At 32.5% G+C, this 26,724-nt stretch overlaps 2 protein-coding genes across 4 annotated transcripts; both read right to left on the bottom strand.

The window, feature by feature from the left end:
- Window positions 1–32: 32 nt before the first annotated feature.
- On the bottom strand, window positions 33–12,650 carry LOC130828438 (nuclear envelope-associated protein 2). 2 transcript variants are annotated; one of them, XM_057694427.1, is made up of 6 exons: window positions 12,516–12,650; window positions 4,288–4,838; window positions 3,971–4,074; window positions 1,082–1,543; window positions 881–982; window positions 33–478 (listed from the first exon to the last, which is right to left on the bottom strand). In XM_057694427.1, exons 2-6 carry the CDS (start codon window positions 4,496–4,498, stop codon window positions 311–313), a joined length of 1,047 nt encoding a protein of 348 aa, XP_057550410.1. In that variant the 5' UTR covers window positions 4,499–4,838; window positions 12,516–12,650; the 3' UTR covers window positions 33–310. The 2 variants fall into 2 exon arrangements, with proteins under 2 accessions (XP_057550410.1, XP_057550409.1); XM_057694426.1 differs by lacking the exon at window positions 12,516–12,650 and adding an exon at window positions 5,117–5,599.
- Window positions 12,651–13,993: 1,343 nt separating this feature from the next.
- Window positions 13,994–26,587, bottom strand: LOC130828437 (polycomb group protein EMBRYONIC FLOWER 2-like). Of its 2 annotated transcripts, XM_057694423.1 has the most exons (15): window positions 26,057–26,587; window positions 24,501–24,664; window positions 24,192–24,247; window positions 23,394–23,458; window positions 23,248–23,300; window positions 20,891–20,944; window positions 20,759–20,818; window positions 20,282–20,328; window positions 20,068–20,180; window positions 17,928–18,177; window positions 17,268–17,316; window positions 16,457–16,540; window positions 14,808–14,887; window positions 14,607–14,696; window positions 13,994–14,527 (listed from the first exon to the last, which is right to left on the bottom strand). In XM_057694423.1, the coding sequence occupies exons 2-15, from the start codon at window positions 24,624–24,626 to the stop codon at window positions 14,389–14,391; spliced, it is 1,266 nt and encodes a 421-aa protein (XP_057550406.1). In that variant the 5' UTR covers window positions 24,627–24,664; window positions 26,057–26,587; the 3' UTR covers window positions 13,994–14,388. The 2 variants fall into 2 exon arrangements, with proteins under 2 accessions (XP_057550406.1, XP_057550407.1); XM_057694424.1 differs by lacking the exons at window positions 24,501–24,664; window positions 26,057–26,587 and adding an exon at window positions 24,414–24,432.
- Window positions 26,588–26,724: the final 137 nt, after the last annotated feature.

Raw genomic sequence — 26,724 nt, 5'->3', positions numbered from 1 at the left:
AAATACTTCAACAGAATATAAAAAGGCAATAATAGTAGAGAAATTTGATTTTCCATCTCATATATATAATCCTAAATTTTACATTCATATGGATGTGTTTCTGATCACATGTTCCAACTCTAAAATATTCTACTTGTAAAAAAAGGAGGTTCACTGCAGATCTACTAACTGAAATTTGGGACAAAAACTGGAAAAAGGCCCTTTCTATTTTACAGACAATATGCCTCTGTAGTTTTTCCTAATATTTCTAATCATGGATTCCTACAGTAAGTTCCCTTACATTCTACAACATATACTTTTTAACAATACATTACCGCCTCGAAAAGACCACCAAGACTAACATTGACATTGAAACCAAAATTTTAAAATTGGAGCTTTCCCAGAAATTTTCTTTCTCATTACTCTTAGCTGCAGGCTGTTGCTTCAAAGCTAATTGATCCCTCAGTTCTTTTATAGCTTTGTCCCTTCGCTCCCCCATCTGTGATTACAAAAGACAGATCAATTTGACAGACAGAAAATTGTATATGGCAAGTCGAAGAACTCCAAATCTTTCCCACCATAAGAATCACTAGCATTGAACAAAATCCATTTTGGGGAAGGGAAATTTTACAAATCGATGAAATAACAGGAGGTAGTAACATCAAATTCATTAAGTGCTGGAACTGGTATAGATTATGGAAGAATTTCATTATTCAAAAATCATAATAAATACCTCGAGAAAGAGAGAATCATCTCCTCTACTATAACTAAGGCAAGTCAGGCATCAGGAATGGGATAAAGTGTATCATGACATTTCAAGTAGAATGGTTGCAGAAATTCACTGTGCAGATTAAATGACTTCAAATTCTAAATTTATTGTAAAAATGGATTACGCAATTACCCGCTGAAATTTTCTTGTTTGAGAACGAGCTTCTTGGAGACAGAACTCCAGTTTCAATACTCGCTTCTTTAAATCTTGATCAGTCTTATGATGCTTCTCCAACTATTTACGAACAAAACTCTAATTACATTTTGGAACTCAAAAGTGAATCAATAAATATTAAAAAAGGAATGTAGCATCACTTAAGTAATGTTCATCTACCTGTGATTCCATTTCCTTGATCTTTAGCTTATAATGAGCAGATAGCATCCTGATCTCATCTCTTAGTTTGGCGATTTCATCATCTTTTGCAGACAAAAGCCGATTTATGTTCTCAAAGTTTTTTGGGGAAACCTCATCTAAGATTCTCCTCAGTTCACAATCCTTGTTAATGCTAGCTTTTGCCATGGCTTCCATGATGTCTTGTTCAACTCTGAAGACTTCATCTTTGAGTTGCTTCTGTGAATGCTCCCTCACTTGAAGATCCGTCTGCAATTTATCTAATTGCTCTGCAAGCCTCATCACACGATCTTCGTGTTCCTTTATTGAGTTGTTCTTTTCATCGAGGTCCTTTCGCAATGTCAAACACTGCAAATGGGCTGATTGAGCAGAGGCAGCACTTGCGTCTGCTGCAGCTTGAGTAACCGTGAGCTGAACTCTAAGATCATCCAGCTCTTGGAGGTACTGTTCATGAAAAAAACGCAATTAGCATAAAATAAACAAATCAACCAGCATCAGTAGCTAAAAATGCTATTCTGTATAAAGTTAGGCCATTAGCTTATAATAAAACTAAGAGCGACATGTGGGGCAATACTAAAGCACAAGAACAATTTCAAGTGAAAAAATAGCAAGTGCAAGATGCTCAATATAATAAGCTACAAGCCCATAACTATTGCTAAGACATTTTCATATATAGCATAAGGCGTATGATCTGCTCCTTTAGTTAGTGTGCAATGTCATGAAACTTCTTCCACAATTGTACATTCAGGGATTTTTGTTGGTTTCTTTCTTTAAGATCCCAGGACTGACAAAACAATTTCTCGTCGGCTGTAGATAGTTTTGTAAAAACTAAACGAGCATCTACCATTAACGGTCTTACAAAAATTTGTATTAAAAACATCCAGAAAAGAAATTTGAATAGGTTATCATGAATTTGTTGAATATTAATTGTTCTAAATTTACTTATGAAAATATATGGCATGAATTATCACAAGGGAAGAGAACATAAATTAGCATCTTAAAAACCACAAAAATTATTGAATATAATTACCGCCTTAAATGCTTCCTTTCAACAACTTAAAACAAAAATAATTAGGTTGACAGATTAAACAAATTTCCAAAAAAGAGGCAATACACCGGTTATTGTCAAAACAATTGTTTCTAGAATTGATTAAGTAGAAAATTACTTGTGAGTTGTAAGGGGAAAAGATATACTACCATATAGAAGATTTGTAAAAAGTAACACAAAAACATTGAATTAATACTTTGATGGTACATGGGAGTGATTGAAATCTAATGAAGTATATGAATTGATTATGGAGATCACCAAAAAAAACACCATCACTTTTAACCAGTTGCAATAGTAATTGGCATGATACTATCTAATACTCCATCCTATTCACCACAAGTGTCCCATTTGCTTTTTGCACTCTATAAAATGCACTTATTTCATATCTGTAATTGTGTATAATTAAAAATTATGAAAAGCTGATATGACTCTTGCATTGAGACGAATCAAACAAGATCCCACTTGACTATGTTTAACTTATAGATTAATAATAAAATACAAATTAAAAGTACGAGATGAATAGTGTCCAAAAAGTAAATGGGACACTTGTGGTGAATAGAGGGAGTATAACTATATAAATGTGACGACCAAGCAACCATATTGATTCCTTGACTTGTAAACATCTACATACATGCAAATAATAATGATTTGATTCAGTAACTTTTCTATTCTCTTATTTTCTTCAGTAAATTAGAGCTTGATGTTCAACAGCTTGTTACATACTACATGAACCAATGTGGAGTAATACTCTATTCCTCTTGAGCTGCAATGTTTTTTTACAAATTCTCCAAATGATGTTTTTTTTATTGTTCTTTATACTTTTACAACGTAAAATAGGGAAGGTTTTAATAAACAACAGTGATTTATAAAGTTAATAAATCATCCTTATGTGATAGAATTTGATACGGTGATTTGTGAGTTTAATTAACCTTTTTTATTTGGTTTATTTTATTATTATTTTTGTCTTTTTGTGGTGATTTATAAATCACGGTTATTGATTAGAAATTATTGTGTAAAATATCACAATTAAATTGTCAAACCTAGACATAAAAAGCATTTCTTAATCAAGGCTAAACACAAGTTTTTAATATTCCAACATAATAGTCATTTTTAAGAAAATAGTTAAAAGTAAAAGACTACTTTATAGTTCCGTTGAACTGCTATCTTATCAAAAAGCGCATAAGTTATGCGATACAATAATAGATGTATATTCTTTGATGAGAACTAATTGGAAAGTTGCAAATTCAGCGTATTTATCCAGCAACAAGGACCCAAAAAAAGTTCACTTCCGACCCTATTTAATCTCTCAGGACTACCCTTCATACTCCCATAGTCCCATACCTACAAGTTAAAAATAACAGTACAACCACAATATCTTACAGCTAAAAATAAAAAGAAAAATACAAACCAAAAGCACAATTTCAAGTGCTGGCAACATTTACAAAGCGCACTAATGTAAAGACATAACACCTTGAATCACTCAAAGCCACATCTCAATTCTAAAGTGAGACAATATTTTAGAATGAAGTGATACCTACTTGCCAATTACATTTTCCACTCAGAAACATACAAGTAAAGCCAAAAAGATGACCTGAAAAGATTAGGCAATGATATGAGGAGATTCAACAAAACAACTCCATACCCATCTATCAAAAGTTTAGTCAACACATGTCCTGTGTGTAATAAACCCAAATTGTCCTAGAAAAAATATTTAAGCATAAAAACTTTGTTTTATTCTTCCTAACCAAACAACATCAATCAAAAAAGGCACAAGAGCTTAATTAAAACACAGAATTATAATAAAAATAGGCTATGATTGAAACCTTTTCAGCATTAGAAGCTGATGAGTGTAATTCTTTATTTCTTTCCTCCAAGGTTTTATGTAGTCTATACACTTCATCTTCCATTCCCTTTGCCTTTGCTTCTGCTTCCTATAATTTTTTTCCCAAATACAAACAAAGATTTAAACTTTATTCATCACAAATAGAAAAATCATATCAACCTAAGGACCCACATAGAAAATTGCACTAGATGAACAAAACAACAAAAAGGTTAAAATCATTTCGAATTCAAAATTAAATTACCACCAAAAGAATACTTTACGAAAAAAGATGAAACTGAGATCCAAAATTAAAATCACTTGCCCGCCTAGTTAGGGTTTCTTTAGCATAAGATTGTTCCTTCAAAGCAAGACGAGTTCGAACATCCTTCAATTCAGCTGCTAATGAAACAACATTCCTCTTAAAGTTCTGCTTTTTCTCACTCAAATCCCTCAACAAAGGATCAATTTCCCGGCCATTTGAGGAAGAAGATGAAGAAGAAGAATTAGATCTCTCAGAAATTGAACCCATTAATTATTTTGAACAAATAAAAAATTAAATCAATGATTTCAAAAGCTAGAAATCATCATTTTACAAAAAAAAAAAAAAAAAAATAGTAGCTGGAAAAAAGTGTGGGCCAGTGATGATTTTTTTTTCTTTCTGTATTTTTGGGGATAGAAGTTTATTTTGTGTGATCTGAATTACAAAACGAAAGAAACTTGTAGAAGCATAGTAAGAACTAAGAAAATACGAAGAGTCGACAAATTAATTAATAATTTAAATAAAATTCCCATATGCATGTGAATTGATTGGGGTAGTTGATCTCCGCATTAAATATATCGCAAGTTATTGTTTTTCCAGTTCAATTAACCTGCATGAACACGAGAACAACACCAAAGAATTTAATTAATCATCGGAAATCATTCACGCAAACAAGATAGCTTAATAAATCAATTAAGTTCCATTAATTTAGATATAAGAAATCTAATCCGATTTTTTTTATCGAATCTTATTAGTAATTAAGTAAATCTCTCTTACAGTGCAGCTCTTTATTACTGAAAGAAAAACGCCGAAATATAGTTTGACCGAAGAAATAACAAAATCGGACAGAAAATACTCTAAAAAAGTTGACGCAACAGCAGAACTTACCAAGAGAAAAAAGCTCAAAGCCTTAGTGCACTTACGTCAAACTTCAATATATATAAATAAGTTGAATATTCAAAAATTTCCATGAAAATTAGGGTTTTGAAATGAATAAACCTCGAGTAATCTCCATTTTCATACAGAAATTTACAGATTTAATTCAATAAAAATCGAAAGCTTGAACATGAATAAACCTAAAGAAAACGCCATTGTTGTACATAAATTTACAGAATAAAATCCATGAAATCAAAAGCTTGAAGTTGAAGAACGATTTCCGCCGTATTTAAGTTTAGATTGAACAAAAACAGTAATTAAAGTTGCAGAAAATGGGAAGGGTGACACGAGGAAGAAATGAAGGAAGAGAGAGAAGAAGGATAGAGAAGTGACGTACAGTGAGAAAAGGGGGGAATTTTGATTTTGAGAGGTGAGGTTCGGATTAATAAACAGATGTTTGGTTCGGCAGTGAAGACAATATCCGAACCTGAAGATTTTGTCATTTGAATGGAAGTGGTTATACCGCGGCAAATTCCAAATTTAAAGCCAACTAGGCAACACCTAAGCGGTTTTGTTGTTTGTTTACTTATTTTTATTCTCTCTCCTTCTCATTGACTTGCGAAAGTGTTACTTCTAAGTTTTGGGTTAGATGTTTTAGGGCAGACGAGTGCTTCTTAACAAGGAGACATTGAAATGCATTGGCATTAATATTTTTCTCAATTGCTTAACGAATTTAGGGGTGCAAAGGAGGAGGGTAAAAAAACTTCCGACATTTATAGAACTCTTAAGTATGGATCGATTATTAATATTACCACAGAGGAAGTAGGAGAAGCTCTCAGAAAGATGGGGAGAACAAAGGCAGTTGAACCAGATAACATTTCGATTTAAGTATGGCGGAGTTTAGGAGAAGAGGGCATTCGTTGGTTGACAAACCTCTTAAATCTCATCTTGAGGTCAAGCAAAATGCCAGAAGAATGGAGGATTAGCACACTTGTCCCAATATATAAAAACAAAAGTCATGCACAGGTATGCGGAAACTATAGAAGTATCAAACTTCTAAGCCACACAATGAAACTGCGGGAAAGAGTGATTGAGATAAGGATTAGACAAGAGACAATGCTTAGAGAGAACCAATTTGGCTTCATGTCGGGAAGAACAAGTACCGAGGCCATTCATATTTTGAAGAGACTAATGAAAAGTATAGGAAGCAAAAGAAGGATCTACATATGGTGTTCATTGATCTAGAGAAAACGTATGATAGCATACCGCGAAACATTATTTGGATAGCCTAGGTATTTCCCTAAGATACATTGAGGCAATACAGGACATGTATGACAAAGTATCGACCAACATTCTTACTCCGGTGGGTATAACATAGTCTTTCCCAATGAAAGTGGGATTGCATCAGAGATCAGTACTAAGTCCTTTCATCTTTACAGTCGTTATGGACGAAATCTCTAAATCTATCTGGGAGACTGTACCATGGTGCATGTTATTCGCTGACAATATCGTTATAGTCGCGGAAACTAAGGAGGAGGCAAATAGAAATTTGAAAGAGTGGAGCAGTCTTGGAGGATAAAGGGTTGCACATAAGTCGTACGAAGACAGAATATTTGCGATGCAACTTCAGTGGGACAGAATTGATAGGTGAACCAGAGGTGACCATGGGGAGAAGTTGTTGCATGTACGTCCAAGTTCAAATACTTGGGATCGGTAATTCAAAGTAATTATGGGGAGATTGATGGCGATGTCACTTACGTATACAAGCGGGTTAGCTTAAGTGGCGAGCAGCAACTGGGGTGCTTTGTGATAAAAAGTTCCCTAGTAGATTAAAAGGCAAAATTTACCACGTTGCAATTAGACCGGCTTTGTTGTATGGGACAGAATGTTGGCTCGTAAAAAAGGTTTTCGAACAAAGGACGGATGTCATAGAAATGTGTATGCTGAGGTGGATGTGTGGGCACACAATAATAGAATTAGAAATCAGGAGTTTAGAGAGAGGTTAGGGGTTCCACCTCTCTCTGCAAAGATGCGTGAGAACATGTTAAGATGGTTTAGACATGTGTAGAGAAAAATGTATGATGCACTAGTGAGAAGGATCGAAAACATTATTGTGGAGGGTAAGAGAAGTCGAAGAAGACCTAGAAGAACATGGGAGGAAGATATTAAAAGTGACTTGTATGACCTACACCGCTCGGAGGACCTGACCAGGGATAGGGGTAGCTGGCAACGCCTTATTCACGCTTAGATTACTGAGTCTATTCCAGTTACATGTCGTTGCCTTTGTTCCTAGTCGTTTCCATATCGCTCTTTTTTCGCTTTTATTTTTATACCTTTCTATTTCTATTTGATTTTTATTTTTTATTTTTTGATTTTTTATTTGTATCTTATCTTTTTTCCTTTTTATTTTCTTTTATTTATTGGTACTGATCATAGTGTGTGTAAGTTGCAGGCTTTGAGAGTAGTTGCCATGTTCTTAAGCCGAGGGATTGTTTGACCGCACTCTCCTTTATGGGTATGAGTTGCCGTCTTTTTTCCTTTCCCAGACCCTGATCATAGTTTTCCTATAAGCGGGATACACTGGGTTTGATGATGATGATGATGTTTTGGGTTGGTTCATAATAGGATCTTGTGTTCATATATATATTTCTATATAATTATAATTTTTTAAAGTGAGGTCAAATCGAGTTTGATTACGAGATTAAGTGTCGAGTCATTTAGATTTGTTTTAAGTACCTAGAGTTACTTCAATGGGAAGTGATATAAATATTAATAATAGTTTAATAGAGATAAATAATTATTTTAAAAAATTTATTATTGTGTGGTATAGTAACAATTTAGCTTGTTTTAATGGGATAAGTATTTGTTTTTATAACGTTATACCTTATGGCTTATAGCATGTTTCAACTTTCAAAAACATTAAGAAAATATAGTGCATGTATTAAAATAAATAAGAAGAATTAAAAAACTAAACTAAAAGTTTTAGAATATAGCACTCAAACTTCTCATCAAATCAGCACTATTTTTAGTGTGAGAAACAATAAGATTAGCAAATTAAAAGCATCATATTTTCAAATGAAACACAAAAATATATGCATATGAAAGAATATTTGATAAAATACCTACTTTGAATTCAAAAACATTTATTTTAAATCTTAAAAAAATATACTTTGTATATTATAACACCTACTTAACTCTCACAACGCCTATTTCGAGTATTACAACACCTACTTTGAGTCTTACAACACTATTCTAAGTCTTACGGTACTTGCACAGGATCTTAAAACACTTATTTTTTGTTTTACTTCATCTATTTTTAGGGCTTATAACACTTAATTTGGGTCTTAATTAAACACCTACTTTAAATCTTATAATATTCACTTTAAATATTATAATACCTACTTTATTTAAATCTAATAATACCTACTTTAAATTTCAAAATACTTACTTTGTAGTAGCCAAAAATACCTTGTTATTTTCCACAAATCTTTCACAATCAAATTAGCAAACTACATACATCATTTCTAGTATGAGTAAGCTTGCATAAATTTAGACCCTACAAAAGTAATGCACACCAAATTATATTCTAAAGAGTATGAGTTTGGGAGTGTGACTAATAAAATAGAGAATAAAAAATATAACTTATGAATGAAAGATGACACCTAAAACATTTTTTATTATGGCATTTAGAATTATATAAAGGTAAGATAATCGTTCTTTGCTATGGCATTCATGCATGCCACCCATGTATCTTAGTACTTGCTTTCTTTTTTTTTTTTTTTAACTTTTTTTTTAAGTTAAATTTTTTTTTTTTTTTAACTTTTTTTAAAGTTTATTAACAATGCTTGAATTACTATTGCATAATATTAAGAACTTAAAAATTAGTTTTGTCTCTATTTTATTAGACCAACCTTCTAAATCCATTACCAATAGATTATTTAATATTCCCACAATATAATTTATATGGACAGATTCAAATATCGAATAACAACTACTAACATAAAGTGTATATATATCAACATATTCTAACTTATTTATACATAAATTAATTAAGATATTTAATTTTAATAGAGTCTAAAGTGAACGCCTCTCTCAATCTAATCTAAAATCAACTTAATTAATTGCTATGCAAGATTGAGATTAGGTGGGTTCCAAAATTAGTGATGTTAAAACGTAATGAAATCTGCACCATTTAGTTGTGGTGAGGTTGCCAACTTAGCTTGTTGTATTAACATGGTAGGGTTAAATTTGCTATGGACTGACTACAGCAACTCTTTTTATGAATAGGGTTTGAATTAAATAGGACCAAATATTTTGGATTACAATTTTGTGTGTTACAAACATCATATGCCCACATTTGATTTTGACTAATACTTTAACGGGTTTAAACTGTTTCATTATGTAATAAGTTTATATAATTAAATTACTTTTAAATTGATTATTTTAATATTGTAAATGATTACTTTAATTTTATAAGTGATTATTTTAATATTTTAAAAATAAATAATTTAAAACTGTAAATGATCCCTTTAAGATTATAAGTGATTATTTTAATGGACTAGCTCAATAAAAATGGTCCTAAAGCCTATTTGTTAGTCATAACTTTGCATGCATGTACCTAAGTTATTAGATAGATAAGCACTTGAATAATGAAAATTTGTGTTCATATTATTTGAATAACATAATACTTATTTAGTACTCCTATTAATTAACTTAAATACTCAAATTGTTAACATTTTCATAATAATTAGAAGTTCTACTCATCTTCTCAATATACCTTGGAATATTATGAGAATGTTACTCTAATCTAATAGTATGATAATATTTTGAATTATTTAATACTAAAAATTCTTTTGAACAGTTAATTTATAATTGAGATTAGTTTACGGAATTTTTGTATTCTATTCAGAATCCAAAATCATTTATAATTTTGTATATTGCTTTATCTTTTTTATATTGAAACTTTTAGCTTATAAATACATTTTTTACTCTTAAAATTCAACGTTTAACTTTTTAAGTATACTTGTGTTTTTCAAATGAAGTCCTTTTGAGTTGGGTTATTTTCAGTTTAGATTGAGTTGAATTTGCATCAATCTAAAAATTAAGAATATTTTTTCTTAGCATTAAATTTTTTTTAAAAAATTATAATAACATTTTTTTGATAAAGATTTTTTTATATAAAAAGGACAAATATCTCGACTATAATAAATAAATATTAACTAAAAAATTACTGGATCTTAATCAAAAAGGTGGAACTGAAAAGCTCAACAAAATTAAGAAACCAGGTCGCCAAATGGTCATGTTAGACCCATTTTTTTAGCACGTTTATATTATGTCATTGGGTAAATAATGGGTTCAGGTTAATTTCAAATGATCTCAAAATTTTATAGGTTGGTAAGCCATAATTGCTCCTATTATGCTATGCTTTATCCATTTTAAATTATTTACAATATTAGAAAGATTGTACTATTTATTTATTATTTTTAATTTGTGATTAATTTTTAATCAATAAGTTATAACATAATCAAGTGAGATATAGTTTGATTCATCTAAGTGTAAAGATTATTAATATCAAATTTTTATAATTTTTTATTTTACATAATTAAAATATTAAAAATTAATTAAATATTGCATAAAAAGTTAAATATTGAGAGCATTTTGGAGAAAGTATTACTTTTTTAGTTCCATAATACTCGCTACATTTTTACAGTAATACTATTTATCTCCAATCTTGTTTCGGTAATTTCGACTCATGCATAAGAAATAATGTAGTCATATAAAATCTTGTTTTATTCTTCTTATAACCTAGTTTTTTAACATATAATTTTCATACTTTTTCGTTTATACAAAATAAAAATATTTAATATGAAAAGGTATATTAAATTAAGTACGAAATAAAATGCAGTACAAAATGAAATGTAGCAAATATTAGGTAGCGTTATCTCTATGTGTTTTATCATCCCAACGTTTGAACGAGGGACTACAGGAACAGGATCTACATGTGAGTATGATTAATGTGCATGGAAAAAGTATATTACATTTACTGTATTCATACTATTCACGAGTTACTGCAGTATAAAACAGACCTAATTTCGCTCAATTTAGTTTTAACATAGAGTTTTAAAAATAAAGTGTAATGAGTCTTAAGTTGTAAGATATTAAACAATAAGTGATAATATACAAATTAAAAATATTAATGTAATATCCAAAAATATAATTTTAATTAGATATTCGATGGATTAAACTGAAAAATAAAACAAATTAAATGGAATAGAATAGTACATGCTTAGAAAGAATTTTATGTAATTAGAACGTTGAGAATGAGACATTTATATTTTGAAATCTTAATTTTTAAACATCATTCAATGGTCCCTTTATGGATGTAATAAGGCCGCACAATAGGCGTTAGATTTTTTATTCGATTAGACTATGTTGAATTATATCAAGTTTGAGTCGCATTAACTCAATTGAAAATTTATATTCGAGATAGTTTGCATTTGAGTCTATGCTAAAATCAATATGTTCTATTTAGTATTGAATACAATTTATTTGCACTAGATATGATGTTAGTGTGAAGATTAGTCTCGAAAGATTTGTTCTTAGTGTCTAACATTTTTTTTGTAATAAGAGCTTCGTGATGACTTTAGTTGCACAAGTAACAAGGATAGGGTGACCCATAGAGGTTATTGGGGAAACTTCTCTGATGCTCAAGTTACTATGATTTTTAAATGTTGGATAACAAGCTCTCTTAACTTGAAAAACGTATAATGACGCGAGGCCTAAATAGGTTCTCTTGTCTCACAAGAGTAAATGAAGTTATTCAAAGTAAGGATGACGAACAATTAGATGAAGGTTGTTCTCGGTGAATGCAATTCAGAGAGAAGTTTTAGTTAAATAGTAGAATTTCCGGTTAAAATTAATAGGTCTAATATTCATATACTATTCACTCATGTTTGGATTATAAGGAGGTAGGCTAAGAGATGAGAAAGAGTAAATGAGATTTGATCCTACCCTCAGAAGATCATGATTAAAAAAGATATTTGATCGAACTGAGACAAGACCCATTTACAGTAAAACATCTCCAGCAAACCACAAAGAATGCAGCAATAAAGGATACATTATTATCACTACATGCACAATTGGACAGGTTTCTATTAATAGTATATTCTGAAAACACCACCAAATTTGGCATTGATGTAAACATATTGGCTTAAGATTTTTATCACCATGATCAGACAAAATCAAAATATCAAAATATGAAAATCAAAAATCAATCAAATTCCCTAATCTTCTTCTTCTAATTAAAAACTGTATATAAAACTGGTCTTCTTCATAATTCCCCACAACTAAACCCCAACAAGATTCATCCGAAAACCAAAAAATTTCAGCTAACAATGTGTATGTAGGTTACCTGATTCCCTGAAAAACAAAAAGAGCTTCTATGGCTGTTTTCTTAGCCAATGCATATACTTCAACTGCCGTATGAAATTCCCTTGTTGCTTGATCAACCTCTTCAGACATCGTAATCGACGAAATCTTTGCCGACAATAGCACTCTGAAAGCCCTCCAAATAATAAGTTTACAAAAATCTTTCAGAACCATCTCAGAATTGGACGAAGATCCAGACCTAGAGCTAGACCCATGATTGGATTGAGATTTTCTGGGAAACTTGAAACCAAGTAATTTCAAAGGAGTAATAGTCCTACAAAGAACGCAATTGCAATGTGTTGTCGGGGCGTTGGACGTAATAACAGTCGAAAGTGGATTCGAAGAATTAAGGGTATGGAGACATGAAGTGCAGAGTACGGCGGAAGAAAGCGGAGAAGGCAAAGGCGGCAGGTTTTGGGCCATTTTGATCCGATATGATTTGAAGATTTAATTTGGAACTAATTTGATTTCACGCGTTATTGTATGAGACACTCAAAATAGTTTAAATAGTCTAATAATAGAATTATTGACTTATGCGCCTTTTGTTTTGTTTTGAAGTCAAATTTTATTTTATGTGATTTTTATAGAGGTCGTCCCACCGTGAGAAAATCTTATGCAATATGATTCAGAAGAGGATTTGTTACTTTTTGTTAAAAAATCAGGAGGATTTATTATTTTTATTAGATGTTAAGGGAGATAAACAGATTTAAATTAAAAGTAAGGAAAAATTGTTTAGAATAATTTAATATTTTCTTGATTTTTCTATAATTAATCATTACTAATTTCAATTTTAGGGGTATTTAAACTTGGATAACCAAATGGCTCACTATAGTAGATAATTTACCAAAAAATTAGATTGAAAATTAATGAAAATTAGAGAAAATTTTTGAAAATTTACACAAAAGATTCTGAATAATAAAAAAGTAGGAAAAAGTTTGGACATTTTAAACATTTTTTTCGACATTTTATTTATTATTTATCTTTTTTTAAAAAAAAAACTTATTATAATGAGTCATCCGGTTATCGGGTTTACTATAGTTAAAAATACCTCATAAAGTTTGAATTATTCATGATTAATTAATAAATGAGATTATTATAGAAAAATCATGAAAATGTTGAATTATTCGTAACTTTTCCAAAAAATAAGAAATTGTCAATAATTAACAACCTTTTATTTAATCCACTAAAATTAAATTTACCTATTAGACCCATTGTTTATAACCATCTTCAAAACTTCTTTGTAAATTATGGTTGAAAGTCAAGTACTTTTAACTTATGAATTAAAATCAAAACTACCCGCTGATCAAAATTCACTAGGGCGAATTCAAGGTTGGTCAATAAAATCAACTGATAACATTCAACTTATGTATAAATCATATACTTAGAAACACTAATATTATCACATCATTTGATTTTGTTCTAGATACTAATATTAGTTAAGTTAGTAAAAGCTTCGCCATATGAATTCAACTCTGGGTTCAACCTTCCTTAAACACATATTTAAAAATATTATCAACATCATTTGATTTTGTTCTAGACTCGTCTCTAACTAATCTTGAGACATCATTTGGAACGATCCCTCCGATCAAATTCATCAAATCATCAAACTTAGTACATCAAGATCAAAATGATGAAACTTTTTAGGAGGATATCATTGCATACGAGTTGAAACATAATCCTATAAAAGTATTTGAGTTTACATAGTTTCAATAATTTAATAAAAACACCAACGCCCTTCATAGGGGAATGCACAAAATGGAAGCCATTGACGACTTTGCTAAATGAAGCTAGAACCTATGGATCGGAGGGCAATATCCACTTGCCTTTGAGTTTCAACGAAAATCATCTCCGTCAGCTCAGTTTTGTTGATGTTCAAGCACTTCTTTTATCGAAGCTTCATCTCGGTATTTCTCTAGAATTATGCTGCAATTGTTCATAGTGCAGGCATCAAGAAGACCATGATTCCAGAGTTTGATCATAAATAGCCTCCAACACCTGAGAACGGGGACAGAGCGAGATAGATGAGCAATGAAGCAGTTGATTTATTATAAATTTTCGAGCTTAGAAAACTTACCAGAAAAGAGCGGAGGACTGAATAAACAATTTGCCATGTAATCTCAAAAATGCCTCACAAGCCCAAGGAATGTGACCATCGGCCAGAACCCTATGGCACGAAAAGCAGGTAAATAATACTACGTCACAAGAATACACCACGCCAAGATCCACAACGGAAGGATGATATGAGGATAAAGAAAGTTAGACGAAAAGGGTCTACCTTTGCTTTCTAACAAAAGAATTCCATAGATGCATCAGATGTTTCTCATCTTTGGTCACGTCCACAAAATCATCAAGCATCTGCAGCAAAAGGCAAAGAACTGCCAATAACTGAGAATGCCTATAGCTCAAGTACAAAAAACAGATAGCAGAGAGGTGTAGTGGACAGAGGGCTAAGGGTTGAGCCACCGTTACAAGCAGAAAAAACAGAAAACATATATGAGCAGACAAATTAAGCAGACCTATGCGGACTCTCATGAAAAATTGGGTAGTATACGGTTAGTAGAGTAGTCATTTTTACTTTAATGCAAGACAATAGAGCATGCATGTTCAATGACTTCTAGTATCAAACAGTAATCGAATAAGAATCAGAATTTTTTTTCCTTATAACAGAACATTGAATCATACTTGTGTTTAAGCATACTGATGACATGTATATTATATTACTCATATAGGTCCACTCATCGGCAGCCATTAGCGTCAGTTGCTTCTAAATTAAGTTGTGCCAAATTTGAGTTGTGTTGAGTCAACTCTAACTCTAAGGTTTGTCCAGGGTCCAGTACAAGTCATCTCGAGTTCGGGCTTAGCAAGCCAAGTGAGGTTCATGTTATTTTGAATTCAGTCATTTGGGGTTTGGATCGACTTTAGGTTGAATCAAATCTGGTTCGAATTAAATTTGAGATGGATAGGGTCTGTTTAGGTCAAACTAATGTTTTTATGTTAGGTTAAATTGCAGGACAAGTTGATTACAAGTTGAGTCAGATCCACTCTACGGTTACTACGAGTCAATCGGATTTCTACAAAATTAAAGTTGGTTTTGGTCAATACAGGACGACAGGTCAGGTTCTATCGTTCATGATATTTGGTTGTCTCTCGCGCACATTGTTCTTGCGTCATATCAGGACCCAAAGTAGTTCAAACTGTGTCAAGGCATAAGTCAACATTAGATTTGGACGAGTCAATGGTTGAACTTTCACTTTAGAAGGGTTTTGGCCGTTTTAATGGTGCGGAAGCCCTTTACTAATTTTGATCATTATGCGGGTTCTGACTTTCAAGTAGAACATGTTGAGTTCGAGTCGTGTTCATGTAAAGGTTTCACTCAGGTAGGTCATTGGGTAAAACTGCAATATCTTCAGCTAATCAGATGCATATGGCTGCAAGAAGCATTCATTCAAATTCTCTGATTATCATCCCGTCTCAATTCTCAAACACCCTCACCCAAGACATCCCCACAAGAACTAAAGTATATTTACCGATTATGTCATTGGATATGCAAATCACTGAACTATTCAAGAGACTTCTCAATCTGTATTAATCTACATCTTTTGCCCCAAGCCCCCAACATCTATTTCAAAAATGAAGTGAAGAAAGATTCGGTAACCTTATAATATCAATGTCTTATGAAAAAAAATCTACAAACTCAACTACATACAAGCTACGAGACAAGCTTAGTGAATGTTACTCTGCATTTTCTGCCACTGCAGAGACAATTGCAATAATTACAATCAGGAGTGGCAAAGCAGATGGCGGATGGATGGACATCAGATTCAACAAATAAACAAAAGAAAGAATAACTGGTTACCAGACAGTCAAAACTACCGATACTATAGTTATAGTAATCCAAACAAATGAGAGTACAGCCAAACATACTCTTCTATCTTCAAGATTAGAAATGTCATCATCCACTTCATCTTCGCTATCCCTGTCTGACAATACTTGCTCCAAAGTCATTGGCTGCGAGAGCAAAAAAAAGATTTTCTTGATCAGCATCATGAACAATTTGAAGATTGACACAAAATAAGGCAAACAAAGAGCAAAGTACAAGGTTGTCAAAGAAGAAACATTCGAAAGGAGTAGCAATAACAATTTGCAGATAAAATACATTCTGAAACAATGCCAGCCTTGTCTTTTGATAAAACATATTTGGAAAAATTACAACAGATGTTACATGACCATGCACTTGCATGAAACACCACCATCCTTCAAGAACAAGAGGAAAAATGAAAGAGGAAGATAAATGTTAAATCTTATTTACTTTTATTACTGAACACAATTTCTACCTTTTACTTTTAGTTCCTCCCTGTTTAACTAGGAGTGGATCTTTAGGTGTTTAAAACACTTGAGATAATAGTGTATAAATTGGAGAGTATCCTGTATTTTTCAAATGTCCAGGCATACCACCGGAGATTACTTCCTCCCAGTATATCCTCTAATAGAAGCTAGATCAGGGTTCAACAACATTACTTGTTATGCTATTAATATGATACAACAACAAAATTTATATGCAACTTCAATTGATAAAAGACAAAGAGCAACAAGGACACCTAATACAAGGTTCCATCATTTTGGGACTTATCATGTGAGATTTGACTATTTATTTTTTCCATAATTGGAAAGAGTTCAAGGAAATCTAAGCAGAAGACAGGACAACAGCAAAATGCAAATTTATGTAACTAATCACCTGAGCTCTATGAGAATGATAAAATTGTCGCTTCTGCAGGAGGATAGAACTGAATAAACAAAAAAACACCAGAGCAAATTAGACATGGCAAGTGAAATTTTTTGACAACCATACCACATTTGAATAGATCTCAAACAAAATATCTACAAATTAAATCACAATTCAAAGCAATCATATATTTGAAACTACAAACATAGGCAACTAAAACAATTTGATACAATATAAATCATAAAAGCACATAATACAATGCCATAATACATACACTAAAATATAACTCCGGCAATAGAATTTCAAAATGTCCCAGATGATATATTAAGATTGGATTGTTCCATTTTTTTCCATATTTACTTCATCATAAGTTTTTACTAGTCATCCCTAAAATTCTATGCAGCCCTAATTTAATGCTTCAATACTATTCATGATTTCATATAATCAAATAATCCAAAATATAATGCATACAGATTACCATTCAACCAGAATCCAAAACTCAAAACACCAAAAAAAACCTTGTATATCATTGGGACAGAGAAGGCAACCTCGATGTATCTTCATCAAATAAAGCCTATAGCTATATCTTGTTAAGTAAAAAGGCACTTTCTCAAAATTCGTATACATACGCAGAAAAGGCAACTTAAATATCACTATTAACAATCTAATTACCTTCTAGGCTCTGTTCGATCGGAAGAAAGTTTTCTAGACTTGGCAGCTGGAAGCAGAGTCAAAGACGTATTCTTGTCTGCACATGTACTTTGAATACAGTCTATATCTTCAAGAGAGTGAGCTCTAGCGACTGGAACACCTAGATTACCGTTGGCTGCCGCACAATCCATGCCATTTGCATTTCCATTGTCATGGAGGTAACAATACTCTCCTGTTCTTGGATTATGTGACATTGGACATGCAATGGTATCTTTTTCACCAAAGAACAAATAAAATAGAATCAAGCAGAAGAATTCTTACGGATTGCATTTTCACATCACAGATATTTCTTGGCCATTGTATCATTGAAGCACAAGTAACAGAGAAAGGTTAACAACCATCTAGTATTAGAATGAGCAGACAAAAAATCAATTGGGAGGATAATCTCCACCGGCCCCTTTGCCAAGAAAAGAATCATAAGGAACGGCTGAGAAAAAAGAGACCAATTATGAGAACCATTTTAGGAAGACGTTACAATGTTGTTGGCTTGTTTTATTACTGTGCAACATTAGAGTTTGAAGGTGAGATAGATCAGATAATGAAGATACAAGTAACAAATAAAAATTATTAGCTTCAAATTTCTAGTTTCATAGCAATGATTACCAAATAAAATAAATGATGTATAAACTAATTACTCCTAGGGAAATTGTGACAGAACAAGCAGTTGGTCCAAACAGAACACTCCCCTTTTCCTCTACTCCCATGTTTAAATACGGGACAGAGACAAAAGAAAGTAAAACAATGAACATTAGGATTTAGAGTAGTAGCAAACACACACAGATAATATTTAAAATAACTAAATTCGATGTGATCATTATACTGTTTTTCAAGATTTGAACATTGTCGAAGAATATAGAATTGATAATCTAATCATAAGTTCACTATAATAAGACTAATTTTGTATTGTGCTTTCTCATCTATCTGAATGATATGAAACAAACTATCAAGGACCTAAAGCATGGCATGAACCAAACAGTTAGCTGTATTTCAGGGTTTCCTATGGGAAAATACTAAAATCAATATCCAACACATCGCTCCTTGCATACAATGATACAAAAAAGGAAAGAACACAAAATCAATCTTTCCCCACCCTCTATATTTCCTTTTTCTTTCCTAGCTCACATGCATGTTTGTGGCTGTGGGTAATTAGATAATTTCATATCACCAAGTCTAAAGCACCAGAAAATCATATAGTCAACAGCTTGGCCATAAACCTGACAGCAAAGCTAGTGAGCAAGTTAAAACATACTGGGCAGTTTTAACGTTTTGTGGAACTAGTCACCCAAATATTAACAAGCTAAAATTTCAATACTTTATTTCTTGCATTTTAAATTGCATTTTCTCTGCCCATTCCTTTTTTAATCGACACTGCTGTGGCAAGTACCTCAAAAAACCAGTTTTAGAATATAGAGACACGAGAAAATGTCCCCTGTGCTCTAAACAGACTTAGACAAGCTAATACCTTTCTGGCAAAAGGTACATAAAGATTGAGATCCAAAATTGAATAATTAAAAAAAAAAAGGATAAACGCAAAGAAAAAGGAAGTAATAACTATAACAAAAGACAGAAAGAAAGTTTTTTGCTGCACATGAGACGATGCTTCCAAAAGGTTATATTTCTGGGCCATTCTCCAGAATCTGGTTTCAATCACCTAGAATAGATGAAATTTCCTAATTGTCTTCAAACCTTTTTAGACCCCCTAGAGAAGTTCATCATTACAAAGAAAATCCAAACCTGTACAAGAGTGCTCTTAGAAAAGCTTTGAAAGGTGTGCTCTCAGAAAAGCTAGAAGAGCCTCTGATAGGCGAAGTTTTCAACATTGAATAAATTCATTTAAATGTCTCATTAACATTTTCCATTAATCATGGATCTCAATAAAAAGCTTTAAATAATTCTAGGTATTAAATGCTTATCTAATCTTCAAGTATGTGCATAACAGCATAAATAGAAGCCACAAGATAGGGTTGATAATTTATGCAAGAAACAAAAATAAACAAACAGGTCCTTCAGCAAGAATTTCAGTTTCATCGCCAAGATGTATCATTTAGAGATGCAAGAACCAAAGAAGTTGCATGTAGCAGGAAATCAAAAGAAAGCATACCCTCATTACTCTCAGTGGCCAGAACAGGCAAGGCTGGCTCCAAGACATGTGGAAATACATATTTTCCTTTCTCAAGAGGATCTTCTAAACGCTTGCGCTTTCGAGGCCTTGAACTGTTCAAAGATGGTTAGTCCTGTTAGCAAAAGGATATCTTTCATAAGTTGCAACCTGCAATATTAAACTTCAATAAGTTGCAACTTGCAGCTAAACTTACTAAAAACTAAATGACTGCAATCGAAGCTCAACTGCATCAGCATCACTCTGCAGGATTAACATAATATTCAGATAGCAATATAGAGGATCATAATATGAACCATGTAATGGCGTTCTCCAAATGTTCAACTAGGACTTATGAAGCTGGAAAGCACATAAAATCATCAATGCCTCTAGATTTTGTGATATGTATATTAAGGACCAAAGAGAAGGCGATACAGCAATGGAGAAGACGATTTCTGCGTTTATTGAAAGCTATCACAGTTTGAGTAAATAAAAATTTACCACGTAACATAGGTTGCTAGGAATAAGATGTTATGTGAAGAATGTTCTAATATGAGGTTTCTTTATAGTCCATTAGTCCTAAATGAAATAATACTCGATAATGGAAAGAAAGCTTACTAGTAATGCTTATTGAGAAACTTATATAGTTGGAACAAAGAGGGGGGGGGGGGGGGGGGGGGCGATATATTCTGACCTCTGAAAGCAGTGCTTCGGTTTTGACAGAGACATTAATGGCTTTATACTCTTCAGTCATCTGCAAATGAAAATCATAGTTAGTCATTGAGCTTCAATTGCTACATTTTGAGTTCATACTCATGTTACTAACCCAGAATTCACATTTGAAAAGGTCGTGTGATGTGATCAAATGACAGCGGAGGCCCTGCAAACAGAAAATCAACTTGTAGTTTCCATGATAAATGTTGAGAAAGTAACACATTAAGTTACAACATGTAGACAGCACATGCGGAAAGGAAATTCAACAAGAACAACCAAAAGGCATAGGAACACACGTCATGTAAACAATATAAAACTTATAATAGGTGATAAAAGTTTGACCACCTTCAAATATTTGAAGTCTGGTTTACTACATAGTTGAAAAGGTCTTTTCAAGCAACATTTTCAATTAGAGAATATGAAACTTCAAAATATGTCAATTAGCAGAACTTCTGTTCCCTACGGACCATGTGTCAACTGTCAAGGGATCAAGGCTGCAGGTGGAGTTACATTATCAACACTGTCACCTACTCTTGGCAAGTAGTAGTGAATTTTAAATATAAAATCTCTGTAACATGCATCTATTCTGCTCTTCTCACCAATTACATGGAAAAGATAGAAAAGACAGAACATTATGAATGCATCATATTCATGAGACTACACTTTTACAAGAATAGAAAAACATACAAGGAAAGCAAAGAGATAAAGTCTTCTCTGCAACACAAGAATTTGACCTCATTGCTGAACTCACACTGAGACAGGGGGAGGAAAAAGGAAAAAAGAGAGGGTCAGTAGTGAGCATAGCATCACACCTACTCTGCCATAACTTGTTTTTGATAAAACACAATGTCAAAAAACAACATTTTCAAACAACATGTGCCACAAATGATGCTCATCCTCCAACCCCTCCTCAAGAACAACCAAAGTAATAAATCTCTCCACCTTCTCAATGGAAAATAAAATTGTACATGAGAATCTTGGACAACTGAGACCAAATCAAACTAAAAGAAACCCTCATCTAGATGATTCCTCTTTCACCTTCCAATCTCTCAAAAACTGTCTCTAGATATAACCATGGCAGTAATAAGGTACCTCTTTTGCCTGTTCGTCAATCCACTCGAGCAAGGAAATTCTCTTATCCCTTCGAGCAACCAAAGTAATAATTGTGTCTTTTTCGAGTAATGTTGTAAGGACTAATATGATTCAACATCAACAACAACAACAACAATGCCAGAGCCAAACTCCCAAAAGAATAGGGTCGACTACATGAACTAACATATCAGTTCCAATGGTCATCCACATGTATTCTTTTTCTCTTTTCATTTCAATTTTCTATCATCTCAATTTGTAAGTCTGGATCCTTCATATCCTTTTCCACTCATATCCTCTAAGTCACTTCGGCCTTCCTTACTCTCTTTTTAAGTCTCTCAAACTCCAACATAAAGGTAAAATATCATCACAATCACATTATGGTAGAGTTTTACTTATAATCTTATAAGATACATCACTACCAAATTTGGTCTAGCTTGAAAATCAATCATTTTAGAAGAGCTTAGGGCATAAACTACACTCTACTAACATAGCTTATAGGTTAAAAATCTTTCAGTAACTATGATCGTACTTTTTAATAGGAGAAATAATTCACTAAAAGTATCCTTGATAAAAATTGAATTTCAAAAAAGCTTCTTTCGAATAGAAACAATAAATCACTAAATGAAGCTATCCATTTAACCGCATATAAGCAGCAAATATGCAATTAATGCATTATTACTTATTTCTTTCCATAAAACGTTATATACCTAAATATCACCCCGTTTTAACACTTTCCTTCCTTCCAAAATATCTATAAATGGTCCTTAGGGACTCCAATGAAAGCTATTAAATCAACCCACTTGAGACTTGAGAGGTCCTTGGTGCCAAATTCCCATCATACATGTATTTATGCTTTTAACTAGCATTGAAAACATAATTTTAAGCTACGCCATGCAACTTTTTCTTGACCACTCCCTCCCTTATAAAGAAGCTCTGAGTTGGAATCTCGGAAAATTTTATTTTCATTTTAACTTTTTTTAGTTTTTGATCATGATTTTCATACAGTTCCCCACCATTAGCCGAATTCTTCTCAATTAATAAAGCATCATCATCCATTTATTCAATCTCACTAAAGAAAAAAAAGTTGCGCGGATTAAATTTCTAGACGGGAATGGGAAGTTTTAATCTTATTGTGCTTGGCGAAAACGCTTCCAAGTTTGGCAGCCATTGAGAAGTTCTCTTGTTGCACTTCAGACACCCTTCAGTCCCATTTGGACTAGCATAAAATAGTTTGCAAAACATTGTCATGATTATTAAGATAAGTTCTCTTTCTTTACCCATGCATAAAATATTGGCTATGTAACGACAACATCATAAGAAACAAAGACAACACATTATATTACTTCTAATCAAATCAAGAAATAATTTCATACATACCTTGAAGCTTCCACATCTCACCAAACAAAAAGGACATGAAAAATGTCTTGTAACTGCAGAATAACAAAGAAATCGAAAGGCAATTCCAATTACTGAAAAAGTGAAGAAGATTAAAAAATAGAATCAATTTCAACAAGAAAACACACCTTCAGTTTTCCTAAGAAGGTTGTTGTGGTCCCTATAGTTGAATATTACATTTTCATCCATCAATCTACAAGGGCAAAATAGGTTCAAAAAACTTATTTACAAAAAGCAACAAAAAGAATGATCATTACTTTACACGTCATACAACTCTAAATACCCTCAATTTAGCTTGGCTTCTTATATTTTATTTTCATGCAAAGGGGTGAAAGTTTAAGCTCATTGCTGCATTAATGGAAGTTTACACATTTCTTTCTCTTTGGATAAAAAATGAGAAGTTCTTGAGTTGTAGTAGATCTCTTAAGTCCCAAAGTTATGGACCATCAACTGGACGAAAGTAGTGCAAGCAATTGATTAGCCAACAACTTGGTCCAAGCAAATTTCTTTTCTTCTCCTATTTTCTCTTTCCTCTTATAGTTTGAAATGTTCTTTGACTTCCTAACGTTTACGTACTTGTTATCTTCTTATCTTTTCTGAACTTTCTTTCTTGTCCTTCACCATAGTCCTTCCACAATTATGGCATTTATCTTCCCATACTCTCTTTTTGAGTTATTATTCTGTATTCTTTAAAACAGGTCATGAAATTGCATTTCTATATAATAACATTTCCTTACAGCAATGCCAACCACCAGTGCAGGTTTCTCTACTTCTTGGATGCAAAACAAAACAATAATCAAATCTTTCTAAGTTTTAAAGTCTAGCCAGTCTTGAGAGCAAGCAATCGCCTCAACTGAATTAGCATGAACAGTTGGATAACTTATTCTAAAGAAATAAAAATACATTAGTAAATCTTAGTCTCTTACACTCTTTTCCATTTTGCCTCGATTTTGTAGTTCAAGCATCTGGCAAGAAATGAAGGCTGCATGGCAATTAAAAGCAAGCTAGTCACGAACAAAGAGATGATAACTAGGACAGCTAATGATGGTTCATTTCAGCCAAGTTGATTAATTTTAAAATAGTAGGATCAATAACTGGATGTAATCGTCATGCTACGAAAGAGCACTTTTACTTAATTAAATAAATACCAGAATCCTCCTGTTATATTAGCCAACCATCCGATGCGAACATATAAGGAACTAATAAGGGGTAACTTAAAGACTTGCTGACATTACATTGTGCTGAGCACGACGTTGAAGTATATTATACAATTCGACAGGTTTGCAATACACTAAGAGACATTCTTCAGCAGCAACATCCTCTTCCACAGTCACACACGGACAAGAGCTTTGGTGGCACATTGAGCTTTATGCCAGACAATGTCCTAACTAGTAAAATCCTACACCAACAGAACATTGAATTTATGAAATTTCTCATGTATAAAGACCAAGCACCATAAGAAAATGTGATTAGAACGAAATAATGACAGCTCGCCTCAAATAGAAATTGGGAAGTGTCAAACACCTAAGGATTCTCAAAATCCAATGTTTCATAGTCTAAAAGAAAATGCAAGCTAAGTTGGTTTCTTCACATTTTGTTACAGCTACATCACTTCTTCATCCTTGTGAATGAAATGCATTTAGATTCTAGACCACAACACATGACCATTAACAAAGGCTGATAATAATCTAAAAAATTTCAATCATGGACAAGTTTATATAGTATATAATTATGGAAGGGTTCTCCAAGTCCACCTTTTTACAGACCAAAAAATGTTAGCTAACTTGCCTGCTCCATCTTTTTAAAGATTGCATCACATCTACATGTTATTGAATTTTGAAAGAAATGCACTCACACAGCCACACAACAAGTAAAGAGAGTAAATAAAAATTGATAGTAATACATTATTCAGTTTCAACCAAAGCCAAGTTCAACTGGTACTTGAACAATCATTTTCAAGGGCATGTAACATGTTTAATGATCTCAGAGCCTTTGATCAAATTTTTTCTGGGGTCAACTCTATATCTCTTTACTTAATATATAAATTAGAATGAATCAATAAAGAATTTACGGATTTCTATCAAGCTTGACAGTTTAGTCTGTAGATACCAAAAGAGTTGGTTTAGCAATCAGGGGCAATACGTTGGTGTTACAGTAATTTACTATTTTCAAAGAAATTACAATATTAAAGCAAATTTTGCCGGAAAATTACACATTGGATCTCAAATTTAAGGGAATAATTTGCTATATTGTAAACCTTTGGAGCAAATTTTGACATTAGTTCAAACCTTTGGGGCTAATTTGATACTTTTCCGCCTGATGCATCTATATATAGTCTTCTATCTTCTATTCTTCAAAATCAATTAAACACTAGAAATAATGGTGATAATCAAAATCATTATATTTCAATCCGCCAAAAAGAAAAAACAATCTCATAGAATTCCAGCCCCAGATTGCAATGAACTTACTTCCAAACATAAAATTACGGACCTTCGTTGAGTAATTATTCAAAAAACATTATAATTAAAGTAATAAATGTAACAATTAACTTACATTTCCCTCTCCCCACCCCAGATAGAACCCAACACCTCCTCCCCCCTTTTAGCTATCAAAACCTATAGCAAAAAAACACCCTTAATCGTAATTACAGAATTGACGTATACCCACAAATGTAAACCATCAGAAAATCAGATCGAACTTGTTCATATAGCTCTGTAATTCAGATTGAAAGATCCCATAAATCCTAAGATTATGAAGGAAAAGGATAGAAAGTTTAAAGAATTAAACGTACCTGATGCAATGGCAAGATCTCGATGGAGCTGACAGCGAATTCGGAATTGGGAAAACGTTGAGCTAGAATTAGAAGTAAAAAAGGCGACGTGTTTTGAGAGTTGTGACGCAATTAATTGAAGAGACGTTTCAAATTTGTTAGAAGTAAATAATAATCCTAGTTGAATTCGCTGTCGACGAGAGAGACTTTAGATAAATCACGGTCATTTAGGTGAGTGGTAAATCATGCCTAATCTTATAGGGGATTTTTTGGCAGTTTGTTTTATCTTTTTTTTTAATCCAAATGAAAATATGCATATAAATAATGTGAAAGTTTTCAATTACCTAAAATGGACAAACTCAGAAGAAAATCAATAAGAACTTGTAAAGCAAATGAAGGACAATGAGAAGAAGGAGAAATGGAGAAGAGGGAAAGGAGGACATGAATAACAACAAAGAATAAAGGGAAGTTGAATAAACTGAGGAGATGACCAGTTGAAGGAGCAGGGGAAAGAAGTCGAGGCTTGGGCGTGGAAGCATTTGCGGGAAAGTGGGTACCAGCTGACTTTAGACTTTAATACAAACCTCATTTATTTTGGAAATTAAATTTTTACAAAACTAACTTTTTTCTAAAATAACTTATTTTATTTAATTTTCTTGTTTTTATGGCTAGACTTGACCTGTTAAATT

The sequence above is a fragment of the Amaranthus tricolor genome, chromosome 12 (genome assembly GCF_026212465.1).
Source record: "Amaranthus tricolor cultivar Red isolate AtriRed21 chromosome 12, ASM2621246v1, whole genome shotgun sequence".
Taxonomy (NCBI): Eukaryota; Viridiplantae; Streptophyta; class Magnoliopsida; order Caryophyllales; family Amaranthaceae; genus Amaranthus; species Amaranthus tricolor.
The sequence above is the reverse complement of the archived record's forward strand: the minus strand, read 5'-3'. Positions and strand labels throughout refer to the sequence as shown.